The 20,622-nt window shown below is 38.0% G+C and overlaps 1 protein-coding gene and 1 long non-coding RNA gene across 11 annotated transcripts in view; one reads left to right on the top strand and one right to left on the bottom strand.

Moving 5' to 3' along the window:
- Positions 1 to 201: 201 nt before the first annotated feature.
- LOC121893853 lies at positions 202 to 3,121 on the bottom strand. Of its 3 annotated transcripts, XR_006095434.1 has the most exons (7): positions 2,820 to 3,121; positions 2,335 to 2,498; positions 2,093 to 2,164; positions 905 to 1,378; positions 730 to 817; positions 580 to 629; positions 202 to 465 (listed from the first exon to the last, which is right to left on the bottom strand). It is a non-coding gene; the product is annotated as an uncharacterized LOC121893853 (long non-coding RNA). The 3 variants fall into 3 exon arrangements; XR_006095435.1 differs by lacking the exon at positions 580 to 629; XR_006095436.1 differs by lacking the exons at positions 2,093 to 2,164; positions 2,335 to 2,498; positions 2,820 to 3,121 and adding an exon at positions 1,686 to 1,930.
- A 4,041-nt stretch (positions 3,122 to 7,162) lies between these two features.
- Positions 7,163 to 20,622, top strand: part of slc2a9l2 (solute carrier family 2 member 9, like 2) — a 98,052-nt gene continuing 84,592 nt past the window's right edge. Inside the window, exons 1-5 of one of the 8 annotated variants that reach the window (XM_042405961.1) lie at positions 7,163 to 7,336; positions 7,465 to 7,502; positions 9,443 to 9,699; positions 14,918 to 15,003; positions 20,269 to 20,367. In XM_042405961.1, coding sequence (XP_042261895.1) covers positions 14,929 to 15,003; positions 20,269 to 20,367 — 174 coding nt within the window. In that variant the 5' untranslated portion in view covers positions 7,163 to 7,336; positions 7,465 to 7,502; positions 9,443 to 9,699; positions 14,918 to 14,928. The other 7 variants (XM_042405963.1, XM_042405962.1, XM_042405960.1 and 4 more) reach the window with 7 other exon arrangements.

Below are 20,622 nucleotides of genomic sequence, written 5' to 3'. Positions count from 1 at the left end.
TTAGTGTAGTTTCAGCTTGTTGAGCCGGTGTTCTGACAGTTTGCGCTACCCGATCTATCTCTACCAGTAGCTTGTCCTGTCATACTAGTCTGATGAACTAAGCCTCTCACTCATGATGACCTGCCCTAGCAAAAAACATTGTTTAGTAGCTACTCAGATGAGATATGTGTGAGACGCAGTAGCTCATACTATCAGGTAGGAAATATCGATCAGAATGGACTATTATGATTATGTTCAAAAGTAGAGTAGCTTATATTGAGCACCCAACACGTACACACAAACACATTTATCACTTATTTTTATTATTATTTGCTATCTCACAAGCACATGCATTTTCTTTAGGAAATGCAACTATTTTTTTCTCTATTCTCTGCATTTTAACCAAATGTAATTTTCGTTTCCATCTGCAGGAACAGATTTCAGACAGTCATGATGTGCCCATCGGAGACAAATGTTGCACTACACCTGAGGAGAATAATAGTGGTCAGACATTTCTCAATAGAGGATAGAAGACTGAGAGTACTAGTTCAAAAATATTTCAGACAATCAACCATATACAGGGACAGAAATTATGCTGACATTGTCACTTTCTGTGTCAGGGTTGATCATGTTGCAGTCTATGCAGAAGTCTGGAAAAGGTAAACAATTTATATTTTGCATTTCATAACTCAATGCCTCACATAAAATAGAAAGTCACTGGGATCAGCATCAAAACATTTAAATAATTACCTCCAGTTTCTCAAGATTCTCCTGCTGTATCTCTGCTCATTCCTTAAGGGCTCAATAACAAGAAGGGCCTTTCCTGACATTTCACAATCTGTAACACATTGCAGTTTATCTGTTTTTAAGTCACATATTTATGTGGAATATTGTTCAATATATGAATATTGTTAGATTTACACACCACAAGAATCCAATGCCCTCCTGTGTTGTATGGACACAACCACAAATGGGGGAATCGTTGGGTCTCTGTATATTAAAGAGTACGGTTTCTTTTATTTCTTTCCCTTCCAATTTCCTCTGTTTTCCTGAACTACTTTTTCTTTTCTGGTTGCATCTCTTTTCCTTCCAACTTCCTCTGTTGTCCTCTGGCTTACTTTAGATTGAGTCCATTTGATAACTGATGGTCTACAAGGCCCATCTGACATTTGGTCTCTGGCTTTGAGTTGTATCGTTTCTGTGGTGTCTTCCTTTAAGAGGCTTCTCTTGTATGGTTTTATTTAATTTATGTTGTATGTGGTTTTCAGTAAATGTCCGTCCTGGTTAGTCAGTGACACCATCTTCCCTGATATGTTATGAATAGTGTATGGTCCAGAGGGTGATAAGCAGCTGTCACACTCCGTTTTATAGACAGCAGGTCACAAAGAGAGCTGTTAATCTGAAATGAATAAATAAATGTGTTATATTATTAAACAGCCGCCAATAGTCCAGCATTAAGAACTGCAACACAATAGTGAAATAGCATTTCCAGTAGGGCTGCGCAATACAGAATTAATTCATATCACAGCATTCATCACAATTGATTTTACAGTATACATAGTAGGACTGAAGAAATTAATGATTAGACATGAATTACTGCACAGCCCTAATTAAGAGAGGAGCAGAGCTTTTGTTTGGAGAGCAAAATTTGGATATTGGCCTCATATACCATAAGAATTGATGTATATATTTGTTCAAAGTCTCACCTCATTAACAAACTCTATTCCTTGATCAGAGAGAATTCTGACTGGGCAACTGTGCCTGTAAATGATAGAAACAAGGTTTCTAGCTACTTCCTGAGCAGTTTTAGTTTTTAATGGGAATGCTTCCATCAACTTGTAAAAATAATCTGTGGCTGTCAAAATGTAAATATGGCCATCAGATGTCTTCAGAAGTGGTCCTGTGAGGTCAATACCAAGCAATTCCCAGACCGATGAAACTTAACAAAAACAGAATTGGATATACAGTATAAACCTCTGTTTGTGGTGATTTAGTAGGGTTTGGGGTTATATGTTTTTCAATTTGCCAGCGGGTAAAATGTTTATATACTCTGATTTATGTTTTTTTTTTTTACATTCTTCAGTAACTCACGTAAACGAAAATGCTCATTTACCTTAATACTTTCCAGTTTAGCATCAATCACATGTGGTTTTACAACCCTTTGGCACTGATCACATTCACTGACCTAGAAAAATGAAGGAAAAAAATAGTGGGTTTGTTGAGGGTAACCAATAAGAAGTGTGAACAAATTCAAAGGAAAAATGTAAATGTGATATGAGGTAGTAATAGTTACATTTGATTATTAAAACTAATAGATGAACAGCTAATCAGGACAGCAGGGCATTAATTACTGACCCATTTCTCAATGTCAGTAGAGATTCCTAGCCAGTAGAATTGACTGGACAAAGCATTTCTTGTTTTAAAAATCCCAATAGGGCTGCTATGGAATTCGCAGAACAGGGTATTGCACTCTGCCTTTGTCCTCACAGCCTTCCTCTGTCCATAAAAAAGTTCCCCATCTACATCAAGAAAAAAATAAAGCTATGTTAGGTCTTGTTTTTATGTATTTATATGAAAAAATGTACTTCCAACATTTTATTACTGACTAGAAACTCTGAACTTGGCCGCATATTGCCGTAATGTCTGCCTCTGTGTTTTTGTGTATCCCTCTGGATACTGACCAAAAGCAAGAACATTTCTTACTTGGTCATACCTCTCTAGTATAGCTAGTTTACTTATCATAAACTGTTAGAAACAACTGAAAAATAAGAAATATTAGATTTTTTTCTTGCTAATTTTAGAGATACCATTTGAATCTAATCTAATTTCATTTAAATTACCTGTAGAAGACCACTCTTTCCACCATGAAGATTCCAGGTAGCTTAAAATTACGGGCGTGTCCTTTGCTCTGCACATGTACACATTGTGTTGGTCATTCTGAGCAGTAGCTCTATTTGTCAGTGTGGCAGGGTGGTGCCGTAAGTTGCCTCGACAACGCCACCAGGGGAATTTCACCCCTGGAAATTATTAAATTGGCAGTTAGCTACAAGCAAATAAGCAAGACACAGGTTCAATAATAAATTCCACTTGAGCAGAGGACGTGTTCAATTAAAAGTAATTTATTAAACATAATATGAGAAAAAGAAACAAACAAAAGGTAATTCATTAAAAATGTCAGCCACCAGGGCGTAACCCAAGAATTAATGGCACAGTAAGGGGAACCAAAAAAAGGGGTTGGAGACAGGGTTGGGCAGCAGGGATATTGTTTCGATTTTAGTTGTTGGCGATGAGTGCACTTTAGCCCCTTTTATACAGCCCTTTCAAAGCAGGAATACTGTGCCTGTAATCCGCCTCGCTGCTCTGTATAAAAGGTACAGACACAGAGCGGGGGGGCAGAGTTGCTCCACCAATAAGCTGGTTCCACAGAGCTGGATGGACTGTGTGTGTAAAAGGGACAGCATGGCAGGACATGGAGCTGACGCTGTTGTGTGAATACGGCCTAACGTTACTAGCGCTCCCTCTCTTCATTCACTCTCTAGCTCACTCGACCACAGCTGCTCTCTCACTCTCTCTTTTTCTCGTCTTTTTTAAAAGACGGGAAGCTGACAGAAAAGTCTAACTTAACTTTTATCTTTATAAAATGAAGAGAAATGTCCTCCCCTTGTCCTAGTAACGTCTTTGTATTTGCTCATGGCAGAGTTTACAGTTCTGATCAGTCTGATCTCCGTCACACCTCTGAATACGGAACGCCGGCATGCTATGTAAAAGCACACACGGAGGTGTCTTTATGCTGGCTTTGTGTTGTTCACTGTAAAAGGCAAAGGCGGATCCTCTTTATGTATAATGTGGGTTCTCTGTATAAAAGAGGCTTGTGTGTTTGTGTGTGTGTGTGTGAGAGACCACTGAAGGCCCAGTGCAAGACCCCATGGTCCGCTACTGCTATTGATAAGTTCTTTGTTCTTTTCAGAGTGTCACTGGAAGGTATATAACCACCAAACCTACCGATGCACAACTCTCCTCCAGGCGATGGAAGAGGCCTGTGGTGACATGGATATGGAGGCATGCCAGGGCTGGATACGCCATTCAAGACAGTACTTCCTCCAATGTTTGGACAGAGTGGACATTGCATGTGATGTTGATTAGGTGCTGTGGCCAGATGCACATCGAAGATGGGATGGACTGTAATTGCAATATACTGTATTTCGTTTACAGTACAATAGAGTAACTGTGTTCGTCATCTTCAGTTAAAGTAATTATGTCTGATACTGTTACAATTATGAGTATTGAGGATAAACAAATTTGTTTCCCCATTACATTTGTGTTCATAGTCTAGCCTGCTACAAATGAAAATGCCAAAGACTCTAGATGATAGTATTATATACTCAGTACATCAGTGTGCAGTTGGCATGTAGAGAGAGCTATTTATTTGGTGTTTGTGTGTAAAGTTGCAATGCAAAAATACTATTTTTAGAAGAATTTATATAGTTTTGAATGAAGTGTTGCAAGAGCTGTACTCTATGTTTTTGGTTTTCGACAAAGAGGGCCCTAGTTTCAGAAATTGTGTTTCAGCAATAGTAAAAACTGTAATTTAACATGTATTAGCTACGGAGGATGTCTTCAATGTGCTCTAAGAATGCATTCCCAAATTTCTGTGTGAAAATTTTCTAACTGGGAGATATACACATACTGTAGACTTTCAACAGTATGAAATGTTTCTTCTTTTTTCTTGTGTTTGAGCTTCTGCTAGCTGCTATTTTCATCTGTCATGTATGTTAGCTGGAAATATCCCATACAAATGTACTTGTGAAAAAGACCAAGTTGGGCTGTTTCTATGCCGACCATGTCCATAAGCTATTACATTATAACATTGTACCAGTTTATTGTCTGTTCTCTCACAGTACATCTTCAAATACTGTCACAATGGTTTTGTTTTTGCTAACCTCTAGTAGTTTAATTTCTCACCTTGCTGCAGTGATGTAGAGGTGTACTGCAGGACTCTGTGACATCACTGTTGGATGTGGTTACAGTGCAACAGTGCACACTGAAACGGACTCAATTTTTGTTTTTTACCAGATAGGGCAGTGCAATACTGCTTAACAACCTGGTGTTAAGGTACACTTCATGACTTGAATGAGAGAGGAGAAATGCTAAAATTTCATCGCCTTGCCTGTAAGTAAACCGAAATCTCAAAAAATGTAATGCTTACTGGTGCCAATATTTTGTCTTGAAGAAAACACTTGGAAATGGGAGCTAATGTTAGTAAGACACCAATCTAATTTAACTTTATGTTAGCCTTAGTAGGTCTAACTCAGCTGCCAACACAAACCTCTATATTTAATGTGCGGTATGAAAAGGCAGTTAAACTAACTAGCTAAGAAATGTTTCTGCTGTGCCAGCTAGTTCTTACATCACCTATCGATTGTTTATCTGCCAATCTTCAATTTACAACACAACCTTGAATTTACAACTCTTATATAATTAGCTGGCTGCACTGTCAACATTAAAACACCTGGCCAGTTACTTATGATCTATCAGACTACGGGAACACAGAAACTCATAAATAAATTAACATTAATTTGTTCATTTATGCTCTAACACTAGCACGTGCAGAGAGGGGGCATGAGGTGCCCGAGCACCTGCCCCTTTGCCCCTTGATGTCAAAAGTGCCCATTTGTCAAGGAGTATTTTATGTTTAGCTTTACGCAGACTGACCATCACTTTACAGCCGTTAGCTCAGACCGGCTTCCTACCTTTCTGTTGTAGCTTTCGTTTTCCGTTTGAACATTGTATCCCCCTATGACACACAGAGATACTGTTAACAAGGAGCGACCATCAAACCACCGCCCATTCCTCCTAAGCGTTTAAAACAAACGAACCTTCCGTGCTGACGCTAGCAGACAGACTGGAGCTGCTGTCATGAGACAGACAGTGCAGACGATGAAATGTGACATTAACTGACATGTGCGCCATCAAATGATAATAATGTGTTTGACAAAAGACAACGAAGTAAGTAGCTAGTAAAAACTCTTTAGTGAAGAGTTTTTTTTAAATTTGTCATTACTGTTGTTTTAACAGTCCAGTTTATCTGCTGCTCCTGCTGCTTTACATCACAGTAATGTTAATGTAGCTTTATAGTTTGGATAGCTTGACTGCTGATGTATTCCCACTGTGTGTCGTTTTGTCCAATTATTGTAATTAACACCATACAAGTTAAAGTTCTGCTTCATGCTCTGTCAGACTTTTAAAAGGAAGACTTTTTACATTTTCAGAGTGAGTGAAGGAATCAGGAGGGAGGAGACAGAAGTGAGGAAGAATCACAGGATGTGATGGTGTTGAAAGAAAAACAAGAAGGAAGTAAAGAACTGATTCAAAATTTAAAGAAACCGTTAGCTTTTAATACAGATACTAACACTACACAACAATTTTATTAACATGTTTTCTTAAGCTGTTAAAAAGTTGTTCACCTCAGTAACTGTAGGTGAGATGCCAGCAAAGCAAACAACAAAGCACCCCCCCCCACCCCCCCAAATCTTTACTTTACTTTTTTTCCATTCCTGAGAAAAAGCATGTTTGGAAATAACTGAAAATGACAAATCCCAGCTCAGTGGATGTTTCTTATTGTTTTAAACCTTGACGATGTGCTGATTAGAAGTAGAAGTAGCAGAAAAGTACACGATATATCTGAAAAAATCCAGTGGGAAATAATCACAATTCATTTTGTTCTCATTTTGGTTGGCAAAAATTGGTCTAACTGTCTCTTGCACTACTTTAGAACTCTGCCTCTTCATCATTTTTGCCATATTTAATAGTCTATAAAGATTCTCCCCTTTTCATTCCAGTTTTTGTATGTTGTTTTTGTAAATATGGGATTTGACAAGCTAAATGTTATGCTGTGGATCAGAGACTGTCACCGTATCAAAAGCATATTCTTTGTTTAGAAACAATATGTATAAATGCTAAATGTCTTTAAAGGAGCAGCCTTTTCACCACTCAGGGTTTTTTGTTTTTGAAAGCAAATTATTTATATGCAGCTCAGTCAAAAATAAGAAACTGAGTTCTTTCAGACAAAAATACTTGAAGCCTTGGGCACACACACACACACACACACACACAGAGTGTAGAGAGCGAATCATAGCCCCCCCCCCCCCCCCCCCCCCGATTAGGAATGGCCTAAGGGAATATTCTCAAACCCAGTTTCTTTCCAGTCCTGCTGCTCCAGGGAAGACAGAGTTGGATGAAATATCTGAAAAATAGCTTACATATATATACATTAAAAGGGTCCTGTTCCTCTCACAATATTTATGTACAGTTTCACTGTAAAGACAGAAGATTGATTCTTCCCCCTGCAGGGCCACAGGTTAGTGGGTCAAACAATGATCAGCCTATTGGCTACATAGTAACTTCACACTGCCATGCTGCTAGGGGAAGCAAAAACTGAACAATCTGACTGAAACATGCTCTCTTTTGTGCTGGAATAAATAATAGATTGACCGAGTTTCTTGGAACAACCTGTAAGAAAAGAGGTAAGTGGAACATACACATTTATGCAGTCCTTAAATATAAATGCAGAGTAGCATTTTGCTTGATGTTAGGTTTCGATCACATTATGAGATGAAAACCTCATGTAACACTAAATGGCAACTTTTAAGGATCAGTGAAAAGAACATCATCCCCGTTTTAGCCTTACCTCCATGCTTCTTATGAATTGATGTAGTAGAGTATGACAGGGTTATAAAAGTAACTTTGAACTCCAAGTTCATTGAGACTTGCTTGCATGCTTTTTTTTTACTCAAACCCCTTCATGATAATGTGTGCCATTCTCAACTATTTAGTAATCTCTGTCTACATCATATTTTTTTAAAAGAGAATGCAAGTACAAACATACATTTAAGACAAGCTGTATGTTTAAACAGTGAGGTAAATGTGGTGATTAGACCAGATTACAGCAATGACAAGCATCTCTAAACATAAAGCATTGTTACTTTTTTCAAAGAGAGGTAAATGGGCAGTAAATTTTTGTGACATGTAGTCATTTCATGTAGTAGATGAGTCATTGATAAGAAAGTGGCCTTCTCTAGCAGCATCCTACACTGTGGTTCCGGCCAGTTTTGGTTCATGTCCAGTCTCAGTAATTAAGGTAGCCAGCCAATTCTCGTGATAATGTTGTCTTTTTAATTATGTAACTGCCTGTTACTTTGGATGTGATATCTTCAAGATAAGCCTGACTTTGGACCGCGAAAGTCCTAAGAGTGGTTGGTGCATTCTCTTTTGTCTAACTAATTTTTACAAAATGAATGCTCATGTTATTGGATATATATTTGGGTACTTTTCATTTTCCCATGCATTCACAACAGAGTCAGTCTGTGGCACCTAGGTGACACTGAGCCACTAACACAGTGGGAAAGTCAATGTTTAACACAGCTGCTGACATCTGTTTGAAAGACTATGCACCACAGCAAAAAAGCTCTCTGATAAAACAAATCTAGGACATAATCCATGGAGAGAACTTTGTAATGTTGGCAGAATCAACATGAGAGGCTTTAATTGCCCCCACCCATTTATCAAAGCACATTAGGAAGACACATGGACAGGAACACTCACAGTGGACATTATTTTATGAATATGCATATAATGCTGCAGAATGAAGATAATAATAATAATATAGTATAGTCTGTTGCTGTGCACAGGATACAATAGCTGGTATTACCCCAGTCTGACTTCATGAGGATGTTATACAGTGTGGGATAAAGTCTACTGTTTGTTTCCTAGGCTGGAAAGTGTTAAAATATAGTCTGAAGTCTGGAGTCTGGAGACACAAGATTCTGGAAAAGTGTTGTATGAAAATATAGCAAACGTAAAGTATCACATGAGCTAAAAGATTTTTCTCATTTCAACTGCTTTCAGTGGTATGGCATAGTCCTCTTTTTCCCACTGAAAGGTCTACCCACATGCTGGGAAACCTAATACTTCTGTTACCTTGACTTCAGGGCTGAGAAAGGCTGCCTCAAAGGGCATGTTCATCTAACAAGCCAGAGTTTCATTACTTGGCCATATCTTTTTCTCATGGCAGCTCCTGACCCAAATGTTTCTTCAGCACAGTTCACAAAGTTGCTCAATCCACCACACTATTGTACTTACACTATGTCATGTTTTTGACCTCTCTTGATATACTTTAGGTACTCTTTCATGCAATTTTCACATGGCAAAAAAGTGGCTCACATGTTTGTGATATAGATAGCTGCCAGGCAGCAGTATCAATAAGATAAATGTGAAGCCAAGGGAGAATAAAGCAGCCATTGATCAGTGAAAATGCTGCCTGAGGAAATGTTTTTTTTGGGGGGATTGAAGACCAAGCTCTTGTGCTGCTTTTATGTAACAAGCTGCAGTGTGGTCACGATGGCTCCACCAGTAGCAGGAATGTCCTCCTCTTTGTCTAGAATGGCGTTGTCATTCCATTGAACAGGAAACTAGAATTCATCGCAGCCAGTTTCTGTGGGATCACTTCAGCTGGGTATGAATGATACCTCGACAGCTGTTATAGGAGAGCTGTATGCTGTTGTTGCTCTGATCTAAGGACCATCTGATCTGGGGACGTCTTTTCTGGACTTCGACTGGCCAACTGTGTTGATGAAGGGGGCGTTCCTCATGCTTGTGGTCAAGGAATGCAGCACAACAATGGATCATGGATAAGCTGGAAGAGCACTCTTCATTGTTCCTATGGTAGGAGAAACAGAAGACATTCTTACAGCATGGCATTTATACGTTAGTGATTTAAAGCTTTACAATTTCAGCTCCTCGGTGACATGATGTATCTCATGTACACTATTCAAGGTAAGCACCAGGATTTATTTTCTATCACTTGACAATGACCCCTAATCATGTAGGTCTGTGTGTTTTGGCCACAAGAGTTTGAAGTTCACCGCTAGGTTATAGTAACATTGTCCTCTGAGCATACAGAGCTGCAATGTACATGCTTTTACAGAGAATTTCAATGTAATAGTTTCTGATGAAATAACCAAAGATTCTATAAGACAGAGTTTCTGAAACAAGTATCTACCCCCTTGAGACACATGGCAGGAGGACACTGTCTGCAGCTCCCTGCACATGGGCCACATTTACCCTGTGACTGACAGTCAGATGGATTGCATTTACTCTAAATAGGAGAAAGTAGGTGAAACATTGTTTAACACTTTTATTTAAAAAAACAAAACAACATACAACATACTTGTGTTTGTAGTAGGCCATATAATAAATGACTTAAAGCAAAGTTGGTGTAAAGTCCACTAAAGTGAGCACTGTGCTGTATATGAGGTGATTAAATGTGTATTTGAAATTTGAACTTAAATCCAGACTGCTGCAGGGAGGCTGACCACATTATCAGATCTGGCCTGAGACTGGTTGTAATGTTCTCTGGTGGGAAGGTGAGCTTCTAGTCTAGAGTGACCTTCATCTTCCAATCCTGGGCTGTATCCAGTAGGCTTGATTCTTTTCTTGCAGTTGACCTCTTTGGTACCTTTCCTGCTTGTACAAAGGCCATGGTGCTTGAGAAACCAGAGGTTGGGGGAGAGAGGGCATTGTTGTTAGTCCTCCTTTCTTCCAGCATTAGTGCCAGTTGCCGAAGGACCTGGTTGTGCCTCCAGGTGTAGTGTCCTTGGGCGAGGCTGGTCTTACAGCCGGTGAATATGTGTCATAAGGTTGCTGGTGTTTGGCAAAGGTGACATGATTGGTCTTCCCCAAGCCACTGGTTTTGGTTCTTGGGACTAGGAAGAACATTGTAGATGGCTCTGATGATGAAGCTAAGTCTGCCTCCTTCCATTTCCCAAAGATCCTTCCAGGGAAGCTTCCAGTGTTCAAGGTTTTCCCATCTTGTCCATTGGTCCTGTTTTGCTTGTGAGACTGCACATTGTTCTGCCTCCTCCTGCTGCTGTATCTCTTTTACCAACAACCCTCTCTTCTGGGCAGTTGTTGCTTCGTGCCATGTGGGTCTATTTGTGCCTAGCCCAAAGCTACCTCCTCCGAGGTGTCAATCAAGTTGTTGCCTTTCAGGTAGATTGCCATCCTTTGTGCAACAATGCTGAAGAAAATTTTCCCTTAAACATTCAGAGGATATTCAAGGCATTCTTCTCTTTGGGGATTAATACTCCCCCTGTTCTTCGCCATGCTTTTGGGATGTTTTTCTTCTGCAAAACGAATTCCATTCCCATCAACCTCAGCTGTACTTCAGTGTGTTTAGTGCTAATTAGAAAATGTTAGCATGCTAACATGATAAACTAAGATGGCAAATGTGGTAACATCAGCATGCTAGCAGTATCATTGTGAGCATGTTTGCAAGTTCAAAGCACCACTTAAAACAGCCTCACAGAGCCACTAGACTCTTAGTCTTCTCTAATATCATGTGGGATTTACTGTTGGACAATTGGACAGTGGACCACCTTGATGAATAAATGCACATTTTAATTAAGAAAAATCAGTCACCTATATTAAAACCTGTCTGTTAGGAGAAATACATTTTGATACAATTTGGTTAATTGCTGCCTTCATTGGTTATCACTGGTTATGTTAAATGTAATGCTGATTCTGCACAGTAGACAGTCCAGGTTCCTCTTGTTAAAGCAGTGCCTTGTTTACTCTCAGGCGAACAATACTAGCAAAATATACACATGTAGTTAATTTTTCTCTTTCCAGTCGCTGACCTCAGGTAGTCATGATGACATAAGAGAGAGAGATAGAGAGAGGGAGGGCAGGACTGATCAAAGTTAATCATTTGTCAGTGTTACTATCACAGTCATGTCTAGGTATATGTTAGGTTAGTAGACTACCTGTAAGCATTGGACACACAGCCTGTACTCGAGTGAGTATGCCCTCTTGGTCTGCTATTAATGTAGAGATGGGGGAACTTTTGGCATTTATTTTTTTACTCCATGTCATGGTCTGTTGGTATTTTACCAGGCTGACTGTACTTTGTATGTAATGGCACTTTTCCCAGCTGTCACCCACAGAACTATCTGAGTGGACATTTCTCTTACTTATGGCTATTTTTCTCTCTTCTTACATGGTCTTATACATAGAGTAGGATGTATGTAGTATTTTTTGTTGTTGTCTGTTGTAATGGAGAGCTCATGTTACAAACAGGTTGTAAAATTATTTCAAACACCTTGTTTTTTTCAACATTTTTTTATTAGGTAGTGAAGCATGACAGTAATTGAAATGTACTATAATTATATAATTTGTGGATATTGTTTCCATTTTCTGAGTAGAGGAAGTAGTCTTAGACAGATGATACTATAGAAGGATAGATTCAATAATAAGTCAATATATCATCTGCTGTCAGCATATTCTCCTCTCCAATAATTTCAGTCAATATGTTTGAGAAAAATATAAATAATCATAATCAACACCTAAAACCTTCCACTGTTAAGGCCCCATCTGTAATAATTTTGATAGTATAAATTTGAGGTATGCACTAGAGCTTGTTAGTAATTCAATATTAAAATGTATTGATTTTCAGCAGAATCATATTGTTATTATTGTTATTATATATCAGTATCTTATCGTATTATCATGTTATTATCTTATCATTCTACAAGTTTCTTTCATACAAATTAATGATTATGTATTATGTGAGTTTGATCTGATGCAGTTCACAGTGCACTGCTTTAAATATCAGTTTGATTATTTTACTGCATCATGCGATTTTGTGCACACATATATCATGATATCTAACAATATCAAAAATGATCCTTAATCAAATTGTCATAGTGAATTTAACAATATCACCCAGCACTATATACAATTGAAGAGTTTAAGTTATAGATGGAAAACTTTTGCACACATTTCAACTTATTATACACATTGTAGGTCTTTTTTGCTGCTGTATTTACAAACATTACTAATGTAACAAACCCCCAACAGCATCAGACAGCATTAATAACTTATATTTAGTTGTTGTCTAGTGCTTAATTGAGGTTGGGAGTAAGCAGCATGTCCTCTAGCATGCTTTGGCCAGACATCATTAAGACATCATGAAAAATTACAGCAAACTTTTTAACCAATAGCATGAGAGAGTAGATAGTTCACTTTATATTCCTAATGTAGCCTTTCTGTCTGTGTGTTAGGTTATCTTTAAAGTAGCATTATGGTCATTGTCTAATCACAGAGATGAGAGGGAGGTATCAAGGTCAATGCCCATGGCTCCTGATAACTAACCAAAATAGATTTTAGTTATTGGATGTTACACAGACAGAAATACAAGCTGACTCTTTTGATGAGCATCTTCTTCTACTGCAGGTAATGTTTGCTGATACAGTCACATTATACAGTACAATCATTGTACAGTAGCTCATCAGCAATGTGCAGTTATAGTCCAAAGTGGGATGCTAAAATACAGACGAAATACAAATTTGATGCGCAACCATCTCCTCTGAGTAATTTGCATGCATTTTGTCTCATCGTTATTATCAACTTTATCAAATACTTACTGTATTGGATTTTTATTGTACCCAATGTTTGTGCTACAGATATGTTAAATTTGACAAACACAATTCACAGTTTGCTCAATTGTAACACTGGAAGTTTTCCATGTAGTAAGTAGCCTTTGAGTTAAGATTTTCTTTTTAAAAATGACTATTTCCAAGGACAATACTACAAACATTCACACTCAACTATATTCAATAAGTTGATAACGGGGCCTCAGTAGTCACAAAATTGTCACAAATGTTAAGACAAACTGTGAATGGATGTCTTGTGTGTTGGTAAAGTACTGACACTGTTGTCCCATTGCACTGTGGTTTTATAGCAGTTAAGGCTGGAAAAGAATCCCTGAACACTTTGGACACACACCCTAAAATAAATAAAAGATCCAATCTGAGTGTAATTGGTACAAAGTGTACTCAACACAGATTTCAGTTTCCAGATTAGTGATGGGAGTTTTACTGACCCTTAAATCAAAAGATTTTGTCAATCATGTAGTTTTAATAAAGCGAGATTTGATGACAACTATTTGATCTGTCAGGCATCTTCACTTATTTTTATGAATTCCCTCCACAGCTTGTGGCTTTCAATCCTGCTCCTCAGGACTCAGAGTCCTGCTGGTTTTCATTCTAGTCATCCAATCAGGGACTAATTTACATTCCGGAAGCTGAGTGAAAGCTATTAAATGTAATTAACTGTGCGGTAGGAGGGGAAATCTGCAGTACTATAGGACACTGACTGAATTCTATCAATTATGTGTAAAAGCCTTTCTTCTGGATGTTGGCTTGGCTTTGTCACTGAAGAAAGTGAAATTCACTTAGCTTGAAGTAAATCTTACAGTCCAATGCCCTGCACCAACTGTGTTTAGTAGGAATTCTGCTTATAGTGTTTACATTTATACTGAGATGGACACTTACCAGTCTTCATTTAATTTTTGCATTTTTTGTAATAACGGGCAGTTTCAATGTTCAGTATTTTTGCGTGTTTCTGTTTTCATGACCACTAGGTGGCAGACTCTGTCTTTCCATTTGTTATCTAGTACACTTTGCCACCATTGTGGAATTCAATACTGTGGTGCAGTACAAACTCAGACCATTGTTTCTTTATGTTGTTGAGTAATTGGGCAGAAATCCAATGCTTCAAACTATAGTCAAGGCTCTTCTGTTGGTAAGATGTCATGTCATGTAAGGCAAAGTTTTTGCATGTTGGAAAACTGATTTGATGTTGTTTCCTGTTTTATGAGTAAATCCTAAACTTGTGATGTGTAATCCTGTGCACATGTACTGGCCGTATTGCCTGTCAGCACATAGAGGCACTGTCATTTCCTTTTCAGCAGATGTCTCTCTCAGTAGTTTCTATAATAAATTCCACTTCCCCCCTCTTTGTTGTGAAATATGTCTTTTCTGCCCATGGCTATTTTGTATGAGCTTGATGGCTAATACTGTATGATATGACCTTCTCATTTAAGGTTGCTGAAACATGAAGATGGACAAATCACAGAAGGACGACCCGGCTGACCACAAGATAAACGACTCTGGGAAAAATGCTGGAACGGTTAGTGTAATTAGTGTAGTAAAGGCCAAGCCTATATCTTGCTGCCTTAACGTGCACTAAATGATGCTATATTTTGAAATGTTTGACTGGATTGACAAAGGTCACAGCTTTTTTGACGTTATTGCTATTTGCCTGTTTTGTCATACATGAGTTCATTCAGTTTATATAGGTTTGGACAGGATGTATTTGTGAAGATACTGCACTTCCGTGAACATATATATGACCTTTGTAATTTACGCAACACACATTTCTGTTGTGTTACCCAAAATCCTGCCGTTGCTTGAGGCTTTGACAGCTGCTGAAACAGAGGCCCTCTCTGACTAATGACTACACAGCTAAAACTACACCGAAATGATTCAAGTAAGAAGAAAAAGACATATGTGTTGATGTATGTATTGATGAATTAAAAAAGTGAAAGTGATCACCTTTCACTGCTTGATATATACCTCAAAGGTGATTAATGCAATATAACAATCAACGGAATAGTTATAGTTCAGAGTATAAAACATTAACTGGTAGGATTATCTGTTTGCATGCCACATGGTAAATTCTTGTTACTACTCTGAAATATATCAAATATAATAAGATTTATTTATACTGTGGAGAAAATCACTTCTAAGAAACTTATTATTATTATTATTATTATTATTATTATTATTATTGTTACTTCTGTCTCAACCCAACCGGTCAAAGCAGATGGCCGCCCACCTAGAGCCCGGTTCTGCTTGAGGTTTCTTCCCGTTAAAGGGGAGTTTGTCCTTCCCGCTGTTGCCAAGTGCTTGCCCATGGGGGAATTGTTGGGTCTCTGTAAATTAAAAAGTACGGTCTAGACTTTCTCTATGTGAAAAGTGCCCTGAGATGACTTTTGTTGTGTTTTGGCGCTATATGAATAAAATGGAATTGAATTGAATTGAATGTTTATTAAGGAAGATTTTCTTAATCCCATTCCCTCACAACTAACATTAGTGTTACAACTAGTGTTTTGATCCCGCCGCCCAGGGTGTGCCAATTTTATTGACAGCTCCCTACCAACAATAAAACCACTCCTTAAAGATAACACAGCCAGTTGGTTTCCAACCTTCCAAAGTATGATCCTGGACTACAGGTTTCAGTTGTGCCAATAGAGCAAGGTCCCAGAGGTGATATTTTCATACAGCTTCATCTGTTCAGTTACTGCCCCCTCTCTTTCTTCACACAATTGGACTGACTCAGCAATAACAGCAAAGTATTATTGTTGGTGTTGGTGGTACCCAATGCCTTCACTTTCATTGGTAGCCTTCTAATCTCGTCCACTCATCTGTCAAATGTAAATGTACTGTTGAACACTGTTATTACAAACTCGCATGGTGAGTAACATTCACTAAAACAAATTTATATCTAGGATTAACACTGTTAGCAGAGATAGGCTAGAGGAAAAGTACTGTTATTTCCTTACACCTCCATTTTTCCATTTTTCTGGACCTGCACTTTAACTTTTTTAGCTTTTCTTTTTCTGCCAAAGATCTCTAACCATGATTTTGCACATAGAGGGGCTACTTTTCTTTTTATCAACTCAATGAAACATTGAAAGAAATTGTATCTTGCTTGTAGTTACATTTTTTAGGTGCCTAATAGGGGCCATTTTCCCCAAACCTGAAGAACACCATTAATATTTACATTCATTTATATAAATCAAAGCTGAATATTCATACTTGTGTTCCTGCCTACTTTTTGTGGGATGTGAGATGAGGGGAACATATTTCCTCTCTCTACGGGAGCCTTAGGAGAACAAATGTCACAAAGAATCTATCTGATGAATGAAAAATATAATTGGATATGTGAATAAATAATACAGTGAGTTATGAATATTAATTATTAATATTAGTAATCTACTGATAAATTGATGGCAAAAATACATTTCCCTTGATCTCCAAAGAGTAATTAAAATACACGTATCATGAATTCATTGTACCTTCCCTTTTATCTTTTGCTGACTCTTTATTTTCTCCATCCTAGTAAATGTTTGATATGTCATCAATTTTACATTTTCCCGTCACACGTCACAATATTTTCTTTTTTCCATGTCGCATATGTAATAATGAGAGAGACCAAGAGGCGTCTCCAAAATGCCAGATTAATATCTCACTGGCTAACCACTGTGTCCAACAAGTACTCACCCTCATCCCCATATTTAGAAATGCCTTTCTGTGTATCATAAAAGCAACAAGGAAAAATGATAAAAAAAGTATTATATAAAGTATTATAAGGAAAATAGAAAATGTTCTAAGAAGAATCCAAAATGGATCATCTTTTCAAAGATGAAATGTGTGTCATATCCATTTGGAACCACTTATTTTAGTGAAGATGTTTGAAGAAATGTCCTCCTTTGCCTGTGGTGTCCCTTTCAAGAAAGTGACATCTTCTCTCTTCGCTGGTATGGAACCTCCCTCGGGTTCACATGATAGAAGAAAAAAATGTAAGGAAATCCTTGTGCATGGATTGCTTAAAGACCCCCTCCAGACATGTTTTAAAACATGTAAAAATATTCTGCTTGGAATAATAATTTGTGTCTGAAGTGGTTTTCCACAACAAAGCTCAATTACCTAGTTAATTATTAAAATGGCATCTCCTCCTTCTCCCACATTGAAAAATACATAATCTATAAATAGGCAAATATTTTTCATTTCAAAAGTTTAACTGCTGGACACACGATGTCTCTTACTTCACTGAAGAGTCCATTCTCAGGCTTCAAGTTTCTGCATCACACTTGTTCAAAACTAGTTGTGATATCACAAATCATAGTTTTAGGTGCACACCTTAAACTCAAACTTATGGTGAGCATAGAGAAAGTTTCCTCCTCTAGCAAATGAGTGTTAAGTGTGTGCAGGGAATGCAAAAGAATTGCTAAATTGAGCACATTGATGTATATATGTATGAAGTATCACTGTGTCCTGTTAATGAAAGTGTGCGAGTGTTATTATTAAGCATTGCAAATCAGCTAAAAAGCTGGCATGCAAAGTAATTTGTGCATCAACAGCTGAAGACAAATTGAACAAAAATTGCACAGTAACCAATCGGGAAATATAAAGTGTCCACTTAAGTTTCAAAAAGTCATTGTCATTTCACTGTGTAGCTGGCTTTGAGGGTATGAACCACTACAGAATCGATGATAGTGGGAGGATAAAGTACAGGTCAAGAGGAGTGTAATACCAAATAATATGTGTATGAATAATCAAAAGGAACTGTCCAGTGTCTACTTTAGACTCTCTACTTTAACTGGCTATTATGTGCAACCTAATAATATAAAATAATAACCTAATAATATAAAATAAACCTATTTTGTACAGATTTCTTAACTATGCGCTCAGTTCACCAATCTGTGTGCTTGGTTTAGTAATCAATGTGTACACATTTCCACATCATTTTTTATGCCATGTTACCCTTAAAAGGAGGAAAAGGTACCCTGTCAGGTCATCAGCTGTTATACAAGCAAGAGAGTGATGTGCTGTGTAGTTCAGTCACTCTGTGGACTAGCAAACACTTTTTATTGCCTGAGCCATAGTGAGCCGTGAGCCATATTGCCTTGAGATTGGCATAACAGCTCCATAGTCTTGGTGCTTTTCGAACATCCTGACACACACACCATCATTTCTTTTTCAAAGTCTGTAAGATCACGCTTTAAACCAACTCCTGGGAATTCATTATCATGCAAAGCAGGTGTGGTGAAGGAGATGCTGTTGCATTGGCCTGTTTATGCGGTAACATATGCAAATAGAGAAGAAAGGACTCTACTGGGGCTGAGCACTTCTGGGACACATGTTACAAGTGCATATTGCAATCATACAGTGAGCTCACACCTTTTAAAATGGAATGAAGATATATTGGCAGAAACAACATTGATTTAACACACCGCCTACGCAGCACTAACTATTAGTGGGTTGCTTCCAAGTTTTCTCACTGTTAAAAATAAATACAGACACCCCGCTACTTCCAGCAGCCACGTTTTTTCACCTTCACTTTCAGCTCTTGCAAACACTTTTTCTCTGTTTTGCTTCTGTTTCTTTTTGGTTTTACTCTGTTTTGCCTTGTAATGACTAATTACTAAATCTGTTTCTTTCACTCAGACGTTGATCCTTTTATTTCAGCTTTTTCAGAAAGTAATTTAACAGATCAAATCACATTTTATAGGCTATACAGTGTAAGCCATATGCCAAACTCCCACACAGAGCCTTTTCATAGCTGTAAGGGCCTAATTTTGTGCTTTTACACAATCAGTTTCACTTTATCACTTATTGCTGATGACTGCAATATCATCTGATCACAAATGTGCAGAGGGACACAGGTTGAATGAACTGTACCTTCTGTAGCTTTGCTTCCGTACATTTTTACAGATAACATCCACTGCTCATCATTATGAGCTCTTGTCCTGAACTTTGTCTTCATCCTCTCCTCCTGTAGCCTTAGCCTCAACCTCCTGTACTCTGTTCTCCCTTAACCCTCCCACTAATTACCCCTACTGCGTCCTGTGTATAGCTGTGCCTCCAGGTTGTTGCTTCAGCCTGGGGCCTGTCAGTGCAGGGTATAGGTTGATGCTGTACATACAAATAAACATTCTTTGTCCTGAGTCACACAGGTGTTGATTTCTCCATTTTTTTTTTTTTTAATGTATTTTTTGTTCTGCCTGGCTCATTTACTCTCTCTCTCTCTCTCTCTCTCTCTCTATATATATATATATATATGTGTGTGTGTGTGTGTGTGTGTGTGTGTGTGTGTGTATATATATATATATATATATATATATATATATATATATATATATATATGTATATTCACAGCATACTTTTAATCTAATAATAGAACTATGTATTTGCAGTTTCACTCACTTTTTCTAAATGATCAGTTATGTGTCTCCCTAGTAGCATAAAAGGTTTGATGATAGCCACAGAACATACATTTAGAGTACAATTCATGCTCCACTATTATTTTCAGCCAGTGCTCCTTCCCTCACCCTATGTCAAACAGAGCATGCACACATCAGAGTGAACATGTCATGTGTTGTTAGTATTGGTTGTTTAAGTAGTGACATGCTCAAGGGCAAAGTGAAGGGAATAACCCAGTTTCCTGGCCCAGATACCTGGCGCTATATGAAACGTGCTCTGTTGAAATTCCCCTGATTTGGTCTGAACTTTACATTGATCCAAAGCAAGGTGACTGACCATGAACGGGGCCTCTAACATGTGTTTGTATGACTAATACAAACCTCTGTGTGTGCTCTCTCATTAACAGCCAGTCACAGCGTGTCTGTTGAGTGCAGCCTTCTTCAGTGCCCTGGGGTCATCTTTCCTTTACGGGTACAACCTCTCTGTGGTCAACGCGCCAGCTCTGGTGAGTCAAACTGTGAGGACGTCTTGTAAGCCTTCTCATGGAGAACCATGATTGATTTCTCATGTTTTCTCTGTTTGTTAGCAGCATGAGAAATCAATAAACATTCATTTAGATGGTGCCTCAGAACCAGGTTTTAATTAAGTTACGCCTGAATGAGAATACTGAGTTGTCTCCTATTCTCAATTGATTGTCCAAAATGCACACATTCAATCAGATTTTATAGACACTGTCATAGTTATAGTAAACCCCAGTACT

Source organism: Thunnus maccoyii, chromosome 3, assembly GCF_910596095.1.
Source record: "Thunnus maccoyii chromosome 3, fThuMac1.1, whole genome shotgun sequence".
NCBI classification, from domain to species: Eukaryota; Metazoa; Chordata; class Actinopteri; order Scombriformes; family Scombridae; genus Thunnus; species Thunnus maccoyii.
The sequence above is the reverse complement of the archived record's forward strand: the minus strand, read 5'-3'. Positions and strand labels throughout refer to the sequence as shown.